At 36.8% G+C, this 19,657-nt stretch overlaps 1 protein-coding gene across 1 annotated transcript in view; it reads right to left on the bottom strand.

The window, feature by feature from the left end:
- Positions 1-19,538, bottom strand: part of LOC134677578 (cytoplasmic aconitate hydratase-like) — a 56,868-nt gene extending 37,330 nt beyond the window's left edge. The window contains exons 1-6 of the mRNA XM_063536056.1: positions 19,413-19,538; positions 11,274-11,366; positions 5,710-5,876; positions 4,220-4,365; positions 3,530-3,599; positions 1,353-1,415 (exon numbers count right to left, since the gene is read on the bottom strand). Of these exons, the coding sequence (XP_063392126.1) occupies positions 1,353-1,415; positions 3,530-3,599; positions 4,220-4,365; positions 5,710-5,876; positions 11,274-11,366; positions 19,413-19,419 (546 nt within the window). The 5' untranslated portion in view covers positions 19,420-19,538. The remainder of the gene's footprint in view (positions 1-1,352; positions 1,416-3,529; positions 3,600-4,219; positions 4,366-5,709; positions 5,877-11,273; positions 11,367-19,412) is intronic.
- Positions 19,539-19,657: the final 119 nt, after the last annotated feature.

A 19,657-nucleotide genomic window follows, 5' to 3' on the forward strand; every position in this document is an offset into this window, starting at 1 on the left:
AGTCCTTAAGCTCGCTCATTTTACTTAAAGGAGACATTCCTTTATTTTTAAAAAGAAACAAAACTGCATTCAAACATTTACAAAACTCGCTTGCCTAGCCCGGGATTCGAACTAACTAAAAATTCCAAAAAATAAAAACTCGCAATTTTATTCTACAAGTCGATACAGTTAATAACTATTAATGTCGTACAAAATATCCATAAAATCTAATATTTAGTACTCAAGATTTTTTGAGACAAGCCAAATTGAAGAAAAAAAGAAAAATACCTTGAGTGCAGTTTTGTTTCTTATTAAAAATAAAGGAATGTCTCATTTAAGTAAAATGAGCCTGCTTAAGGAATTAAGGTAGTTTCCCTCCAGGGCCCGACTTATCTTTCCACACTGTATTATTATTTTGAATAGAATAGAATAGAATCCTTTATTGCGAACCATGGTACATAATAAAGTTATTACAATAATCATTTTTAGGGTTCCGTACCCAAAGGGTAAAACGGGACCCTATTACTAAGACTCTGCTGTCCGTCCGTCCGTCCGTCCGTCCGTCCGTCTGTCACCAGGCTGTATGTCACGAACCGTGATAGCTAGACAGTTGAAATTTTCACAGATGATGTATTTCTGTTGCCGCTATAACAACAAATACTAAAAACAGAATAAAATAAAGATTTAAGTGGGGCTCCCATACAAGTCATACAACAAACGTGATTTTTGACCGAAGTTAAGCAACGTCGGGCGGGGTCAGGACTTGGATGGGTGACCGTTGTTTTTGCTTTTTTTTTGCATTATGGTACGGAACCCTTCGTGCGCGAGTCCAACTCGCACTTGCCCGGTTTTTAGAACACATGGCACCCTGGTAAGGCATTGCAAATTAATCTTATGTCTAGTTATTTATGGAACAATTTTGTTATAACTAAATAGTGTTAAGCTTGACTGCATTCAAAGACTAACATATCGTCGGGTGACAAGCAAAAGTCATTAACTAACACCATTGAAATTATTGGACAATAAACCGTGTTACTTACTGACTTTTGCTTGTCACCCGACGATATTATTGCAGGTGAATGTACATATGAATATTTCATTTTTTTAAAGGTATAAAAACTACTCAGAATGGGAGAGGATCGGGCTGTCAAGAAGGCGTTCCTGGGACGACCGACTGGTAGCCGTCCGGTGGGTCGGCCCAGGTACCGCTGGGAAGACAGTGTGGCGGCGGATCTGCTTCAGCTTCGCGTCAGTAACTGGCAGGAAGTTGCGCAGGATCGGGACAGGAGGCGCGCTCTCGTTTCGGAGGCCAAGAATCTCTTTGGATCGCTGAGCCAAAATAGTTAGTTAGTTATAAAAAATACTTGACTAACCTGGTGGACGATGCCAGATCCTGGTGGGACGATCAACATGTTGTCAAAAGCTTGCGCACCCCACTGTAACAGAAATACGCTTTTAAATATGGGGTATTACTGCAATGTTCTGCCGCCAGAGTGCAGCACTAGCGCCTCTAGTATTAACCATAGACTCTATGGCATAGAGTAACATACATACATCTTTTTGTAGTCTATGCATACATATTGTGGCTTAAACTGGGGCCAAATTCGACATGTGCAACTGTCAGATTTCGCATCCACGTCAAATCAACAGTTGATTTTATTGCATACTGTGTGTTGATTCCATCAACGGTGGATAATATCATTTGGTACAACCAAAACTCAACTTTAAACTAAGGGTGGTTCGGTTTGGTTTGCTTGTCACCCTAACTGTGGATTGTTAATGTCAAATTTTGACATTGTACGTATTCGAGAACTTATGATTTTTCCCACATCAACGGGAGATCAACACGATACGTCAAACGTCGCTTGTCGAATAGGGGTCCTGTTTTTTGACGAGTTTTCACAGACAATAAAATATGACATTGATGCATCAAGGCGGTTTGTTAACAAGGGTCTACCGGGAAACGCGAAATTTAATTTAGTTATGTGAGTTTAACTCGGAGTAATTAACAATGGAGGCGCCATTAACAGGCATTCCCCTCTGTCGAAAATAGGCGGCCAATGGTCAACCATATGTATGGACTGACGTTTATCTGACATGACGTACCTATACATTTGATGTACCCCTCCCCCGCAAAAAACGGCAGACTATTTTGTACCGAAAATTTTAGACATGGCGTCTCCGTTGTTAATTACTCCGAGGAGTTTAACGTAAACCCGAGGTTTTCATCGATTTTTGACAAGTTTTGAATCGGATCTCCTGTTTTACACTTCAGATAGAATTATAAGGTTATCGGTTCTTCAATCTTTTATCTCCGTTTTGGTCAACCGGATTTTGAAAGAAATGAATACTTATTTTTAGGGTTCCGTACCCAAAAAGTAAAACGGGACCCTATTACTAAGACTTCGCTGTCCGTCCGTCCGTCCGTCCGTCCGTCTGTCACCAGGCTGTATCGCACGAACCGTGATAGCTAGACAGTTGAAATTTTCACAGATGATGTATTTCTGTTGCCGCTATAACAACAAATACTAAAAACAGAATAAAATAAAGATTTAAATGGGGCTCCCATACAACAAACGTGATTTTTGACCAAAGTTAAGCAACGTCGGGAGTGGTCAGTACTTGGATGGGTGACCCTTTTTTTTGCTTTTTTTGCTTTATGGTACGGAACCCTTCGTGCGCGAGTCCGACTCGCACTTGACCGGTTTTTTTTATGAATTTTTTAAGCATTGTATAAAAATAGTACATTTCGATGCTAGTGCGGAAGGTATGTCATTACTTCACGAGTACCGAGATATCTTGCCACGAGCCGCAGGCGAGTGGCAAGACTCGGGACGAGTGAAGAATGACATTTCCGCACGTGTATCGAACGACGTTTTTTAATACAGTTGCGAAAAAATAAGAAAAACATTGTTAATCGTACACTAAACAAAAGTGGTAACAGTGACAGCTCGGTTAGACGTCGTCTTTAAGTATATTATATCTATGGGCGTTTGACAGCTATTCCGTTCCATTCAGTCAACTTATTAAGAACGGAATTTTCAATATTGAATATTAAAAAATAAACGTGTTATAATGACGAAGAGGTAAGTAATTAAATATGAAATATGTAATATTTTTCGTATTCTTACATTAACGGTAGGTTTTTATGCTGATTACGACGTTTAAAGGAAACTAATATTAACACTCATCAATAAGTAGTCGTGAATTGGAACAAGTATAAATTTAAAAAAATTGGAAAAGTAAAAAGCACTAGTTCGAGATAACCAACTTTCCGCACGCTAAACAGCTACGTAAGGTTGCACTTTTTGAGCAACTGTATTAAAAATTATTTTTTCGTATCTAGTTTGCAGTGAAGGATCTGACATGTACGAAATCTACATATTATGGCCAGAAAATCAGTATATTTATGAATTTAAGAACTATCAGCTCACGGCGGAACGTATTACAAAAATATACGTTCGTGCTTTTTTCTTTAACTGTGGATATGTCCACAGAAGAGACGTGAACCAAATTGCCGAGTATGACGCAGTTAAGACAAAAATCTCACCTTTAAAAACTGGAATCTTTCCTTGTTTCTTTCGAATTCCAATTCCTGGTTCTTGTTCAAAGCATCAGGTCTGAAAATAAATATGTAATTAATACGGTAATTCGCTAATAACTGGCCACTGTTAATAATTGGCCACCCTAAACTAAAAACCACTAACACTAACACAATTAGGTTGCGTTGTTTCATCACAGAGTTCCTATGGCCACCTCCTGTCTCTACCATCAGATCAGCTCGATGGTATCATAATATTGCATTGTCACCCGACTTACGTTTGTATGCAAAATTTCAGCTCAATCGGAAACCGGGAAGTGGATCAAATTTAACTTGCACGATTTGATTACACACAGACAGACAGACAGACAACGGTCAGGTGAAACTAAATAAAAGCTTGTAAAAATGAATTCTATTCACCTATAAACAGAATTAATTTTAGTATAAGGCGGCTAGTTGTTGAAGGCTGGCCAGTTATTGAAACCTTGTACTAAAATGAATTCTGTTTATATGTGAATAGAATTCATTTTTAGTTTAGGGTGCCCAATTAATAACAGTGGCCAGTTACTGGCGAATTAACCTATGTAATTTATTACCACAATTTTCGCTCATATTTCTCGCTCTTCTGTTGCACTCTGAGTGTGACAGAAAAAGCGAAAGAAAAGGACGGATAATGAAAGACACAGAAGGATCACTCACGTCCTAGCGAAGTCGACCTGCACTGAATGGTCGATGACTAAGTCTGCGGGGCAGATGGGGTTGATCTTGTCAGGGTTGCCACCGAGCTCGCGCACAGCGGCGCGCATCGCCGCGAAATCTACCACCGCTGGCACCCCTGTTAGGTCCTGCAACAAAAAAAATATGGGTTTTTGTCAAAAAATGGCTATCAGATGTTTTATTACTTTGAAGCAAAAAAGGCCGGCCGGCCAAGTGCGAGTCGGCCTCGCGCACGAAGGGTTCCGTACCATTACGCAAAAAACGGCAGAGAATTCACGTTTGTTGTATGCGAGCCCCACTTAAATATTTATTATATTCTGTTTTAAGTATTTGTTGTTATAGCGGCGACAGAAATACGTCATCTGTGAAAATTTCAACTGCCTGGCTATCACGGTTCATGAGATACAGCCTGGTGACAGACAGACGGACAGGTGGACAGCGGAGTCTTAGTAATAGGGTCCTGTTTTTACCCTTTGGGTAGGGAACCCTAAAAAGGAAACAACAGCTGAAACATCGTCCGTTCTACTTCAGATTTAATTAAAATTGGTTATTACCAAAATACACGCTATCCCTATATTTTATCATTACAATTAAAATAAGATGTTTAAAAACACGCTGTTTTGTAATATACAAACTATACTTGGTCAAGCAAAACTTGTCAGTAGAAAAAGGCGCGAAATTCGCATTTTATATGAACGATAACCCTTCGCGCCTACATTTTTTAAATTTGCCGCCTATTTCTACTGACAAGATTTACTTGACCAAGTATCAGTGGCGGCGCGTCCATAAAAGCCGATTCCCACCGGCTTGCATGTTTTTGGACGTTTGAGCAGAGTTGTAAAGGAAATATGTAAGCCTAATTAGCCCTGGCTTGCCTATGGAATTATGGATATTTTTGACGCGCCGCCACTGCCAAGTATGTAATTTAATATTACCTTGGAGGTTTTAAAAGTGATTTCTATTCCCTTTACTTCCCTCTATATGTTGATATATAAACTAAAAAAAACCGGGCAAGTGCGAGTCGGACTCGCGCACGAAGGGTTCCGTACCATAATGCAAAAAAAAAACAAAAAAAAGCAAAAAGAAAACGGTCACCCATCCAAGTACTGACCCCTCCCGACGTTGCTTAACTTTGGTCAAAAATCACGTTTGTTGTATGGGAGCCCCACTTAAATCTTTATTTTATTCTGTTTTTAGTATTTGTTGTTATAGCGGCAACAGAAATACATCATCTGTGAAAATTTCAACTGTCTAGCTATCACGGTTCGTGAGATACAGCCTGGTGACAGACGGACGGACGGACGGACAGCGAAGTCTTAGTAATAGGGTCCCGTTTTACCCTTTGGGTACGGAACCCTAAAAATACACCTTAAGAAATACTTGCAAGATTTTCAGACTGTCTCGAATATTGTGCGTGTTGATGTACCATCTAAATTAAATCTTATATCAACACGTTAAGGTTCAAAACCTACCTGCAATATCACCCTGGCGGGTTTGAAAGCGATCTCTACTCCCCCTTCCACGGCCTGGTTTTTCTCCCACTCTAGCACGTTGTTGACATCCTTCTCTAACACTTGGAAGTTGTCGCAGTTGCGCACACATGACTCGAGCAGCACTCTGATGCTGTATGGGAGGCGGTCTGTAAAAAAAAATAGTTTTAATAATTTCAGCAACAAAACAATACAAAAAGATACAATCAAGAGATATTTAGGTTGCAATATTCAAGTAGATTTTCCAACTCTTAGAGGCAATTACAAAATTTACGAAATTAAAACAAGACGACGTACTCGTTTTTAACCGACTTCCAAATCCCAAAGGAGGAGGTTATCAATTCGGTTGTATGTTTTTTATTTTCTTTATTTTTTTTATTTTTTTTATTTTTTATGTTTGTTACTTCATATCTCCGTCATTACTGGACCGATTTTGAAAATTATTTTTTTGATTGAATGTATATGCATACAGATTGGTCCCGTTTCTGTCAAAACCCAGTTCTGATGATGGGTTCCATGAGGAATCGAGGGAACTGCTCAAATGTTAAAGGCATACATATAGTGATTTTTGGGTTTTTATCATCAAATCAAGCATACTCGTATACATCCAAAAGAGTGACATTTGATGAAGTGGAACTGCTGATGATGATCAGAACGGAACTCCTCAACGACGCATAGTTCACGGTTTGCGATTTGTCCTCTTCGTTATGTTTGTTAAGAAAGTTCAGTTTTTAATGCACATTTTTGTCAAGCTCGAGTTCTGATGATGGGATCCATGAGGAATCGAGAGAACTCCTCAAATCTTAAAGGCATGCGTATAGAGATTTTTGTATTTACATCAGAAAATTAAGCATTTTCATTAAAAACTGTCGCATTTGATGAAGTCGAACTGCTGATGATGATCAGAACAGAACTCTTCAACGACGCATAGTTCACGTTTGGCGATTTTTCCTCTTCGTTATGTTTGTTAAGCAAGTTAAGTTTTTAAGCCACATTTTTGTCAAGCTCGAGTTCTGATGATGGGATCCATAAGGAATCGAGGGAACTCCTCAAATATTAAAGGCATACGCATAGATTTTTTTTGTATTTTCATCATAAAATCGAGCATTTACATTAAAAACTGTCGCATTTGATGAAATGGAACTGCTGATGATGACCAGAATAGAACTCTTCAACAACGCATAGTACACATTTGGTGATTACGAATTTCGATTTTGACTTGGACTGGGTCCCGGACTCGGACCCAGAACCGGACTCATACCCGGATCCGGTTCGGACCCGGACCCGGACCTGGACTCGAACCCGGGCTCGGACCCGGACTCGGACCCGGACTCAGACCCGGACTCGGACCCGGACCTTGACCCGGAAAACCACTAGGATACCTTAACTAAATAAACCACTATGATTACCTACCATAAAAAGTGTAAGTATATAAGTATGATGATGCCAATCTTACTAGCCCCTCCCGCTTAAACCCCCGTACACCGCACCGCATGGACCGTTAAGTGGGTTAGGTTAGGTTTGAACTGCGATCCTCACAGAACTGAACTGCTATCAGAGAAGTGGGTTAGGTTAGGCTAGAACTACGACCCTTACAGAAGCGAAATGCTAGTAAAAAAGTGGGTGGTTTTACCTCCTTTTCTACATAGTGTACCATCTACAATAATCTTTCACCGGCCCCCATAGAAGTCGGTTTTTTTTTCTTAAAAATTATTTTTCAAAACTTTTACCCTCCTTTAACCCCAAGTCTACAACTCTACATAGTTCTTAATACTATTGGTCATTTTTTTGTAACCCTAAATTTATTTATTTAAACTCCATTGCACATGCAGAAAAATACAAAATTAATGTATAGTCAGGCCTATGGAACTCTCCGCGCGAGCTCGGTTTAATACCTACGAATCCGCTCCCGTTCACGGTAGAAAAGCAAGCCAGTTGGTTGCCACACGCGCTCACGTACGCACGTCACCGCGCGCCGCACTGTCATTTTTTACGATAGTTACAAGCTACGTAGTAGGTACCTACCTACTATTGAATTTCTTTAATTAAACATGTAATGTTTATTATGTATGACAAATGTATAGTTTTAGATATCTATCTATTTGAAATAGGTAGCATATTTTTAATTTATTTTGGTAAATGTTTAGTTTAACGACAGTAAGCTTTACACCGGAAAGTGCCTAGTGCATTTTTGCTCTGGTTAACTTATAATTAATTACCTGTATTCATGGGGTTTATATTATTTTTCTTTATTGTGTAACATTAATCTCTATCTGGTTTTAAATTACACGAAGTTTTAAAATAATTCCTGCTGGGATTATTGCGCGGTTTATAAAACGGCGTAAACACTGCGGTTACTGCAGGGACATATGACCTTTTGAAATGACTATTTCGCAAACACGCATAATCGGAATATTAGGTATAATTTAAGATTTAGCTTTCCTTTTATTCCACTCCGCTGTTTAAGTAGGTATTTATTTATCATTTCTAAGCGTCAGCAACCCTAGCGGTGTGCCGGTGCGCGCGGTGCGGGGAGCGGCGCGTTGAAGGTCACTCCATTGTATTTTTGTGTAGGTATCAAAACGGTAGGTATTTGCGTTTTGTTTGAGAGAAAAGTATCTGTTCGTAAGAACTATTATATAATCTGTGGTATAGTTCAATTCGCACGAAGCGCTTTACTTCTACTTTCCTTATGCGCACTGCCAAGGAATTGAATTCCTTGCCGGCGTCTATATTTCCGTGCTCTTATAACCCGGCAATCTTCAAATCAAGAGTGAACAGGCACCTTCTGGGCGAGCTCGCTCCATCGTAGGCCACGTCTACGCCTCGGCTATAGTCTGTCGCCATGAGTAAGCCCATTCATATTAATAAAAAAAAAGTATCTAGTTTAATTTGTTACACACCCACAAAGTTCTGATTGCTTTATTTACTTCAGAATATCTATTGAAGTATATAATTCGTAATTAGTATTGTACATTAAGAGCCAACAGGAGTGGTCATTTCTGCATACAAACGTACTCGACTGTTCCCTCCGTGGGTTTTGATGCTTGAGCAATGATTTTTTCAACACAGATTAATATGGTCAATATGGGTCTATATTAATTCGCATAACGTAGTTCTCCTAATTCAATTTGGCATAACGTATGTTACGCATAATTTCTAAATCGCATAACGTTATTCCGCATAACTAAGTACGCATAATGTTAATGCGCATAACATACATTATCATAACGATGACTTGGGATAAATATCATAAATATAATAAGCATAAAGTTATTTTGCATAATTATTGAATAGTATAAATATAAAAGGCAAATAAATAAAAATATAGACAGAGCGGCTCGAATTAATGTTCAGTAGGTTTAGAGAACGAAGTTTTAATTAAATGTAGCGCTTTTTTAGACCTCAAATATCACAATACGGTTGCCAAAAATTTAATCAGCAACCTTGCGGTCTTTCTCTAGGGACTTCAGCGATTCAAATCCTGAGTTTATGACTTTTGCTCGATAAAAAAAAACACTACAATAGGTCTAAAATGCACTTTAAAAAAAATTCCCAAAAAATCTAAATATGATAATTATTTCTAAAACCTAAAAAGAAAACAAAAATTACTAAAAAAAACACGAACTTAGTACAGTTACTACGCCTTAATAATTTTTTACAGCAAAAAGATTATTATTTGTTAGAAAAGCTTCGCTTTGTTTCGCTCGATCCTGCCTTAGCCTTGTGAACCTGACCTAACCGAGTTGGTTTTGCCCTGATCCATTTAATTCTCTTGCTTTATTAAATTAGGCTAATTCAGTTTGTGCCAAATAATGTTATAGTTAATAATGTTATGCATATTTAAATTATGCGGATTCATTATTATGCGCAATAAATGTTATGCTTTTTTAATATTATGCCTGTTCAATGTTATGCACAATTATGTTATGCCAAAACTGTTATACGAATTCATATTATGCCAATTAATGTTAGGCGTATTAAGGGGCACCCTGGTCAATATCTGTGTCGGACCGTTTTGCTTTTTTTGATATTTTTGTTTTTTAAGGCGCTAGAGCCCTTCATAAATAGCCAAAATGGTCTAATTGACTACGCCGCAATGAGGCGTAGTATTCACAACTGATATCAATTAGCCAAAAAAGCAAAACGGTCCGACACAGATAATTACATAATTATTTAGATTTCCAAGTGTGGTTAGGATTGGTTAAGTTTTGGAGGAGGAAACAGTCGAGTACAAACCTCGATTTTTGAGATTTTTACGCGGGATTTTTCGCCTTGCCCTTATCGCACTAGTTTTAGGAGCCGCTTCCGTTAGCGAGACGGGTATATTTACCTAAAAAATTTTAAACTCAGCTCCTGTTTCGTCTTAACCTCTAGCAGCCCATACTTCAAACCTTGCCAAGCAAAATGAAATCTTATTTTGTCAACACAAAGTTCAAATTAGAATGAAACAAGAGACCTTTTTATAGGTCTCTGGGCGGCTAGAGGTTAAAGTACACGTTATTTAATGACGTCATCACGTTAAAACAATTAGGTGTCCGCGGAGGTGTGTAAGGTGACCGTTCGATTTACATATTGCGTAGCCGATTTAATTATATGAGCGCTTATCGACAAGATAAGTTGTCTGTGTTGTGGCTACAACTGAAAAAAATAATTACTAGAGATGCCCCGAATAGTGAATTTGGCCGAATGCCGAATATTCGGCCCCTCTCTTGGCCGAATACCGAATATTCGGCCCCTCTCTTGGCCGAATACCGAATATTCGGTGACCGAATATTCGGCATGACGTGCGAACATTTTGAGTCACAATTACTATCAAAACGGTTTTGCCTTCAAAGCACAACGTTTGGTAAGATATATTTTTATGTTGAACAGAATTAATTAATCGAATTTAAACTGTTGTGAGACATACTAACATTGAATAATTTTACGGTTCAGACTCACTTGTTTTTAGACAAACACTTGTTTCGTTTTTAAACAAGTGAGTCTAAACCGTAAAATTATTCAATGTCAGAATTAATTAATAATTAATTAGAGTCAATCAAATCAGACCCACGATAAAAATAAAATATTTTGTAATCAACAAATGCTCCAAAACGTGCCTTCGTATTTAACTACTTTCCAAGAATGCTTTTTAAATATTAAATATACCCAGTTTTTGGTATTTTTTTCGTGTATTTTTTCTTTTTATTTTAGGTAGTTGAAACAGATATTCGGTATTCGGCCGAATAAGTAAGTAAATATTCTTTATTGCACCAATAATTATACATTTTACATACATGTAAAACTACAAAGAAATTTTAACGGAATAATAAGAACCAGGTAACAACGGGCGGTCTTATCGCTAAAAAGCGATCTCTTCCAAACAACCTTCGGGTAGCAGGAAATGTAGTACTCAACAAAAGTCAACAAAAATTAATAACAATAAATAATAATGAATTTGTAGGCAACATTTAGCCGAATCCCGAATGGCAAAGTGGCCGAATACCGAATAGTTGCCGAATATTCGTGGCATCTCTAGAAATTACGATAAACTATTAACTTACTGTATTTATCACCGAAGGAGGCCAAGTCGTAATACTTGTATGTCTTGCCATGGATCTCCACCGTACGTAGGAGGTTACTGTAGGGGTTGGGACCTGAAAACAATTACATAGTTTGAATTGAATATGTATTTATTGAAACCTTAAGCAAATAAATATAAATATTGTACAAAACTTATAAACTAAAAGTACCTAACTATTCTAAATTAATAAAAATAAAACATCCCTAAACCTAAACTACAATAAAAAAGTCACCCCTCCATGGGCGCCGGCAGCGGGGTGCAAGGGGGTGCACTTGCACCCCCCTGGCAGGAAAGAAAACACGTAGGAAAAAATACAAAATATATATTTTTTACCTGACTGCGCCAGCATTATTATGTTATTGTTTGAATAAAATTGCATATTAAGTATTGTTAATAAATAACATTGACACGTACTTAAATGACGGCATCGAGTGCTTCTATTACACATATGCACCTCCCTGAAAGTAATCCTGGCGGCGCCCATGCGCCCCTCGGCAAGGTGCCGTATACGCTGGCAGCATTACCTCGCTGAATTGCAATGCTTATGCGCGAGGAAGCTGCCAGCCCTACGGTCCCCAGTCACATCCACCAGCCTCTTTGATAAGTTAAATTAAATAAATTCACGGCATTTGTACAGTGAGCTGCGAAATTGCATTGAGAAATAGGGTAGAGTTACACCAAGAAAAGTCTGCAGCGATTTTGATAGCCCACGCAGTGCAAGTGTTATTTACCCGTCATAATTTCATAGAAGTTTGATGTTTAAAATGACACTTGCACTGCGTGGGCTATCGAAATCACTGCACAGACTTTTCTCGGTCTGACTATATACATCATGCATGAAATAAAGCACCAGAAGATTAATAGAGAAACGTAGACAGCAGTTATTTTTATTTTTTAGACACAATTTCTATTTTAAAACCCGTATAAAACTATAAAGAGTAGGTAATTTGATCGTCACGTCACATGCTAGTGTTTCATATAAATTCCATAGTAGCAAAATCGTTTTGACAGTTCGAAAAAAGAAACTGATTTGACTAATAGTCGAACACCCTACTATGAATGAATTCATTGATAAAGTCGCCATGCACTTTTATGGCTGATGGTACAGTCACCTGCAATAATATGTTACACAACGAAGGCCGCAAAAATATCTGACACGATCTTATTTATGAAGCCGTAAGAGCGTGTCACATATTTTTGCGGCCTTCGAAGAGTAACATATTATTGCAGGTGACTGTACATGCAATACATGCATATCATAAATCATACAAACACATACATGGTAGGTACATTTTACAGTACCTATATGTATGTATATATTATGTGCCCTCCTAGACCGAATAGCGCTATCTCAAAAATAAATTATTTTTAAAATGGAATTCTCAGTAATAGAAACTAAAGTATAAGTTAGCAATGAAATTTCTTTTGAGATAGGACTCCTTGGCTTAGCAGGGCAGTATAGCCCTTTAAAATTTCGACATAGGCACGTATTGTGGCTATTACTACACTAGGGCAGTAAAGTAGCACCATACGTACTGTAAAACGTTGTACGATACACGTGCAAAAAGGTAATTCGCAACTCGAGCCGATTTAACTTCAGTCGTGTTTCAATTTATGGCCACTAGTTGCGAATTTCCTACTTTTCGCACTTGTAACGTAATATTTTATTACGCATATGGTGTTATCATGGTTTACATTAGAACATAGGTACGTATAATAATTTAGGTTCAAGGCTTCAAAAGATAAACTTGACATAATGTGACGTAATATTTATCAGGGTAGTAAAAATAATATATTCATAGATACGACGTACTAGTAAATAGGTACCATCGACTACACAAAATTGTTATGTATTTTTGTAATTGTTTTTATATGTACTTTATTATACTGAGCAACTTTTACTATGGGACCAACCCCGAAATCGCGAAAAAAAATGTACCCTCCCATGAAAAGAGCTAGCCAAAATGTATGAAACAGGCAATTTTTTTTCGCAATTTCGGGGTTGGTATTTAAAATTAATTATTTTACACCATGCAAGAAAAAACAGCACCAGAAGATTAATAGAGAAACGTAGACAGCAGTTATTTTTAGACACAATTTCTAATTTAAAACCCGTATAAAACTATAAAGAGTAGGTAATTTGATTGTGACGTCACATGCTAGTGTTTCATATAAATTCTATCCCATCAAAAACATAAATGTAAAAAAGGAGAGCCAAGTTCAATACAAAAATTATGCTTGGCTGTGGGGTTCGCCGTAAAAATAATGGAGATCTAAATGAGTGCCAAGTTCTATGCAAAATCCAAATATGTATTTATAGGAACAAAATAACATTATAAACAAGTATTAAACTCTATTTCTTTGCTTTATTGGATACCTATAACAATTGCTGTTATTTAAAAAAAAAGTGAGATCTTAAAGCAGGTTAGATTTGACTTGGCCAGTTTTCATTACATCAGTCATTTTATAAAGTTATTCAACATATATATTTTGTAATTCTGATAAAAACTGGCCAAGCCAAATCTAACCTACTTTAAGATCTCACATTTTTTTTAAATAACAGCAATTGTTATAGGTATCCAATAAAGCAAAGAAATAGAGTTTAATACTTGTTTATAATGTTATTTTGTTCCTATAAATACATATTTGGATTTTGCATAGAACTTGGCACTCATTTAGATCTCCATTATTTTTACGGCGAACCCCACAGCCAAGCATAATTTTTGTATTGAACTTGGCTCTCCTTTTTTACATTTATGTTTTTGATGGGATATCAATACTTTTTGTAAAGAAAACTAGGCAGGTATTGAGATTTATTTATTTATTTTAAACTTTATTGCACATACAAAAAGTACAACAGGCGGACTTAATGCCGGTATAGGCATTCTCTACCAGTCAACCATAGGGCATAGGGCATAGATTTAATGTTTTTTCTTGTGTTTCCGCTGCATGTTTTTTACTTCTGTTCTTTGTATTAATTATGTGGTGCCGCGCGCCGCCAACGACACACCGTTGGCCGGTTGTTTAGCGCGTATTACAGGTTTTTTGTATGGGGACCCCCCCCCCCTATTTTTTAACTTTTTTTTTATTTTTAGATTTTTTCCTACGCTTACACACAATTACCGAGCTGGTTTCTAAATTTCATCCTTCTAGGTCATCTGGAAGTAGGTTAGGTTTAGGTACTATATGTCAGTCACAATAAAAAAGAAATTTGTATGGGGACCCCCCCTATTTATTAACTTTTTTTTGTTTTTAGATTTTTTCCTACGCTTACACACAATAACCGAGCTGGATTCCAAATTTCATCCTTCTAGGTCATCTGGAAGTAGGTTAGGTTTAGGTACTTATATGTCAGTCACAATAAAAAATGTTTTTTTTGTATGGGGACCCCCCCTATTTTATAACTTTTTTTTATTTTTAGATTTTTTCCTACGCTTTCACACAATAACTGAGCTGGATTCCAAATTTCATCCTTCTAGGTCATCTGGAAGTAGGTTAGGTTTAGGTACTTATATGTCAGTCACAATAAAAAATGGTTTTTTTGTATGGGGACCCCCCCTATTTTATAACTTTTTTTAATTTTTAGATTTTTTCCTACGCTTTCACACCATAACCGAGCTGGATTCCAAATTTCATCCTTCTAGGTCATCTGGAAGTAGGTTAGGTTTAGGTACTTATATGTCAGTCACAATAAAAAATGGTTTTTTTGTATGGGGACCCCCCCTATTTTATAACTTTTTTTAATTTTTAGATTTTTTCCTACGCTTTCACACAATAACTGAGCTGGATTCCAAATTTCATCCTTCTAGGTCATCTGGAAGTAGGTTAGGTTTAGGTACTATAGGTATGTCAGTCAGTCTTAAAATTTACGACTTTTTGACCTTCATATCTTTATAACCGTTTGAGCTAGCTTCATGAAATTTGGGCTTCTAGATGTCCTTATGGATATAATTAAACACACGTAGTTTTATGTGTTTACGTTAAAGATGTTTTGAGTTATAGAAGGGTCAAAAGTGGCACCAAGTGGTTCGTGTAATATTACACTTGGCGCTGGCTAGCCAGTTCCTTTGCTTGAACTTGGCTTGACACGCTGCCGCGTGTCTAGATTGTAGTATAATCGTTTTGACAGTTCGAAAAAATAAACTGATTTAGTCAAAAATACCTAACATTAAGTAACAATTGTGTCGCTTAACTTCAAATTCGGGTAAATCCATTCGGCCCTCTCAGCAAATATCTCATAACATAATACAAAAATGGCGTAATCTGACAGATGGATTTACCCGAGTTTGAAGTTAAGCGACTCAATTGTGCAGAACTTGTAACTTATTCACGTTCATATCAGGCTTGGCCCAGTAATATTATTGCTCTGTGTTATCTCACAGTTTTATGTTATCAAGTGATGTTTAGAGATATTATCTTATCATTATCATACTATTTCTAGATTTAATTTTAACATTGCAAATTTGTATTATGTATTTTTTTAGTATAGAGTGTTTCATTACATTAGAAAATGAAATAAAAGAAATTATCTAAAAATGTTTCAACGATGTTTAGGGTAATTGCGTCAGTTTATCGTCCGGTATCTGTTTCCGTCCAATTGGTGGATAAGCAAATAGTACATTTCATTTATAATATAGGGTGACGGCACCAGTAATGGACACGGCACCAATTATGGACATTTTTTACGTTGATCGAATTTTTTAAGCAACTGTCCCAACATTTTTCAACTGGCAACAGTAAAGCATAACCAATAGACGTTTGAGCTGTCATTTTGACACATGTCACCAAAATCAGCCGTTTTGTTCTAAGATGGCTGCGAAGTGAAATCTCGTTGCGGGCGGTGGTCATAAAAATCCGTTATTGTTGTTGAAATCGTTAAGGAGGTGAGTACATATTTGTGCATGCTGTTATCTTGTGTTATGTTGTAATGAGATTTGATGTTATTTTTACTGAATAATACTATATTGCAAGTAAATTGAGCTAAGTTGAATATGTCCAATCACAGCAATAAGTTTTTTGTGGGGTTTGTTCATTACTGGATTCGATATTTTATGAAATTCAGTAATGGACAAGTGTCCAAGCTTAAGCTTTTTATTACTTTTTTAGTTTATTGTGTTAAATTATTTAATTTATTGCACTAAACATTTGAGTTGGGTTGATTTTGTGATTGCTCTTTATTTTCCAATAATGGACGATGTCCATAACTGGGATTTTTAGTTGTCCATAATTGGGCTCTTTGTTTTGTCTTAGATGGATGGATAAATGTGGTCGGACTGCAAAAACTGCCAGGGTAAGGCGAGGCCGACCAAGCCATACGTCAACAGGTTTATTTTGCTATTATAATCCGTTTTTTATTCATCCTATTTTTCGATGAGGCAAATAATAGCTGTCACGTGGTACCACAAATTTGGTCGGACTGCAAAATCTGCCAGGCTACGGTGAGGCCGACCAAGCCATACGTCAACAGGTTTTTTTTAGCTATTATAATCCGTTTTTATTCATCCTATTTTTCGACAAGGTAAATTGTAGCTGTCACGTGGTACCACAAATTTGGTTGGACTGCAAAAACTGCCAGGCTACGGTGAGGCCGACCAAGCCATACGTCAACAGGTTTATTTTAGCTATTATAATCAGTTGTATCATTCTATTTTTTGATGAAGTAAATTGTAGCTCTCACGTGGTACCACAAAATTGGTCGGACACAGGATCCTGCCAACACAGGATTTGGCCGACCACTTTACTTTTACTGTCCGCAAAGGCAGCTATCGTAACATACAAGTTTCATACGATTTTTCGATAAGATTTTTTTGATGTTTTTTTTATAACTGTGGTCGGACTGCAAAAACTGACTGGTTATGGTGAGGCCGACCAAGACACGTCAACAGGTTTATTTTAGCTATTATAATCTGTTTGTTTCATTCTATTTTTCGATGAGGTAAATTGTAGGGATTGTAGCTGTCACGTGGTACCACAAATTTGGTCGGACTGCAAAAACTGCCCGGCTAAGGTGAGCCCGACCAAGCCATACGTCAACAGGTTTATTTTAGCTATTATAATCCGTTTTTTTCATCCTATTTTTCGACAAGGTAAATTGTAGCTGTCACGTGGTACCACAAATTTGGTTGGACTGCAAAAACTCGTAGCCTGGCAGCAAAAACTGCCAATTCTATTTCTTGATGAGGTAAATTGTAGCTCTCACGTGGTACCACAAATTTGATCGACCCAATCGCCAATCGGCCGGCCAATACAGGATTTGGCCGACCATTTTTTTTTACTGTCCTCAAAGGCAGCTATCGTACCATACAAGTTTCATACGATTTTTCGATAGGTCTTTTTCATGTTTTTTTTTTATAAATTTGGTCGGACTGCAAAAGCTGCCAGGTTAAGGTGAGGCCGACCAAGACATACGTCAACAATTCTATTTTCTATTTTTCGATGAGGTAAATTGTAGCTGTCATGTGGTCCAATAAATCTGGTCGGACTGCAAAAACTGCCAGGCTAAGATGAGGCCGACCACTTTTTTTTTACTGTCCCCAAAGTCAGGTCCCTACCATACAAGTTTCATTCTATTTTTCGATGAGGTATTTTTTTTATGTTTTTTTGGTCCAACGTTTTCGCCATTTGTACAAAATCTGCCAGGTTAAGCCTAGGCCGACCAAGTGCGTTGGACGGTACTAAATGTCAGGTACCTCTACAGGGTAGGTACATTCTATTTTTTGATCAGGTTTGTTTCATGCAGCCGGCAACCGGACTAAAACTCTTATAGTATAACTTAGAAATCTAAATGAAAGTTCAAATAGCGTTAATAAAAGTTGATTTGTGACATCATTTGTTTCATTTATGTGTTCAATACAAAAGTGTCCATTAATGGATGTTCATAATTGGGTCCATGTCCATGACTGGGTGTCCATTACTGAATTTTTGATGTCCATCAATGGTGATTTCGTAAATTTCAATTTATATATTTTTTATTAATTATGTATTAAACATACAGAATTTATGGTTTTGTTTAAATGTTCCTCATGTATTTAAGTGGCGAAAAAAAAATCACCATTTTTGTATCGTCAAAAAACATCCCATTTTTAAACGAAATTCTAATTTAGTGCGCTTAACATGTCCATGATTGGTGCCGTCACTCTACTACTAGCAAAATTACATTTTTATTTCTAGATAAATTGTTTAGATATTAAGGATTGCAATAAGTTCAAATTTGTGCAGCAATGAAGGTTATATTCAAATTTCGTCATGTGGACGAAAACTAGAGCCAGACAGAAACTAGCGCAATGACCCTATATAAGATGCATACAGAGTAGCATTGTAAGATACGAGATTTTTCAAAGTAGTAGTTTATTTTTGTTACATTTTCTACAGTTTTAACATGTATGTTGATATGTATGTTGATGTATGTATATGTTGTCCATGCCACACATAATGTCAAAATAGAAATATGAATACATTTATATAGTCCTCCTCCTCATCGTTTTCGATGACGTTAGAGTGTCCAACAAAAGTGTTTAAAAAAATGTATTTTTCCTATAATGGGGATCCAAATATACCACCTTTGTTTTATTTTTCTGATTGTATATGATATGATAATATGGTTCAGGCTTGAAAATAGTTTCTCACAATTTTATTGCAAATAGCCCCATATAATCTTAATGGCCCTCTTTCCATTAAATGGTAATAGGCTCTAAAGTTTCTTATCAACGAGTTAAGTAATCAATGACTTAATATTATCTTAATAAACTGGTTATGTCCACTATTACATCAATTAACAGTTACTTGTTAACATTACTAGAAAACATACAAAATATAACCTTAAAATTGGCGGCAATAAGACCTATTTTGTGACATGCAAATGAGAAAAACCCTGTATTAAGCCTGTATGTATGTGGCCTCAGACCTCTTAGTACCAACGCTTATTGGTAACTAATTTATACTGTTTCGTAGCGATCAAAGGTTAAGCGGGGACTAGGATTCCAACTAAAATCATGAAAAATTATACCGATCATAACATAGACTTATCTAGAACAACTTTTATTTGGTAGAAGAAAACTTTTACGCATAGTTTAGTCCATAACTTTTACATGCTTAATTTTTTAATAAAAAAAATACATACCAGCCATGGTGTACGTTCTAAATGTCACGTAGAACTAGCAGATTTACGATGAGAGTTTGTTGTAGGCTCGGAATAAAGTCGAAAATCGTGAATATTGTGGATTTTTATCAAAATGACATTTGACTTGACATGACATTCCCTTATCGCACGTCAGTTGCCTGTAAAAAAAATATTTACGTACGTCATCGTTTAAAGACCTCTTACACTTTAGTTTTATGTTTATTGAAATTATAACAATACACAAT

This window comes from Cydia fagiglandana, chromosome 26, assembly GCF_963556715.1.
Source record: "Cydia fagiglandana chromosome 26, ilCydFagi1.1, whole genome shotgun sequence".
NCBI lineage: Eukaryota > Metazoa > Arthropoda > Insecta > Lepidoptera > Tortricidae > Cydia > Cydia fagiglandana.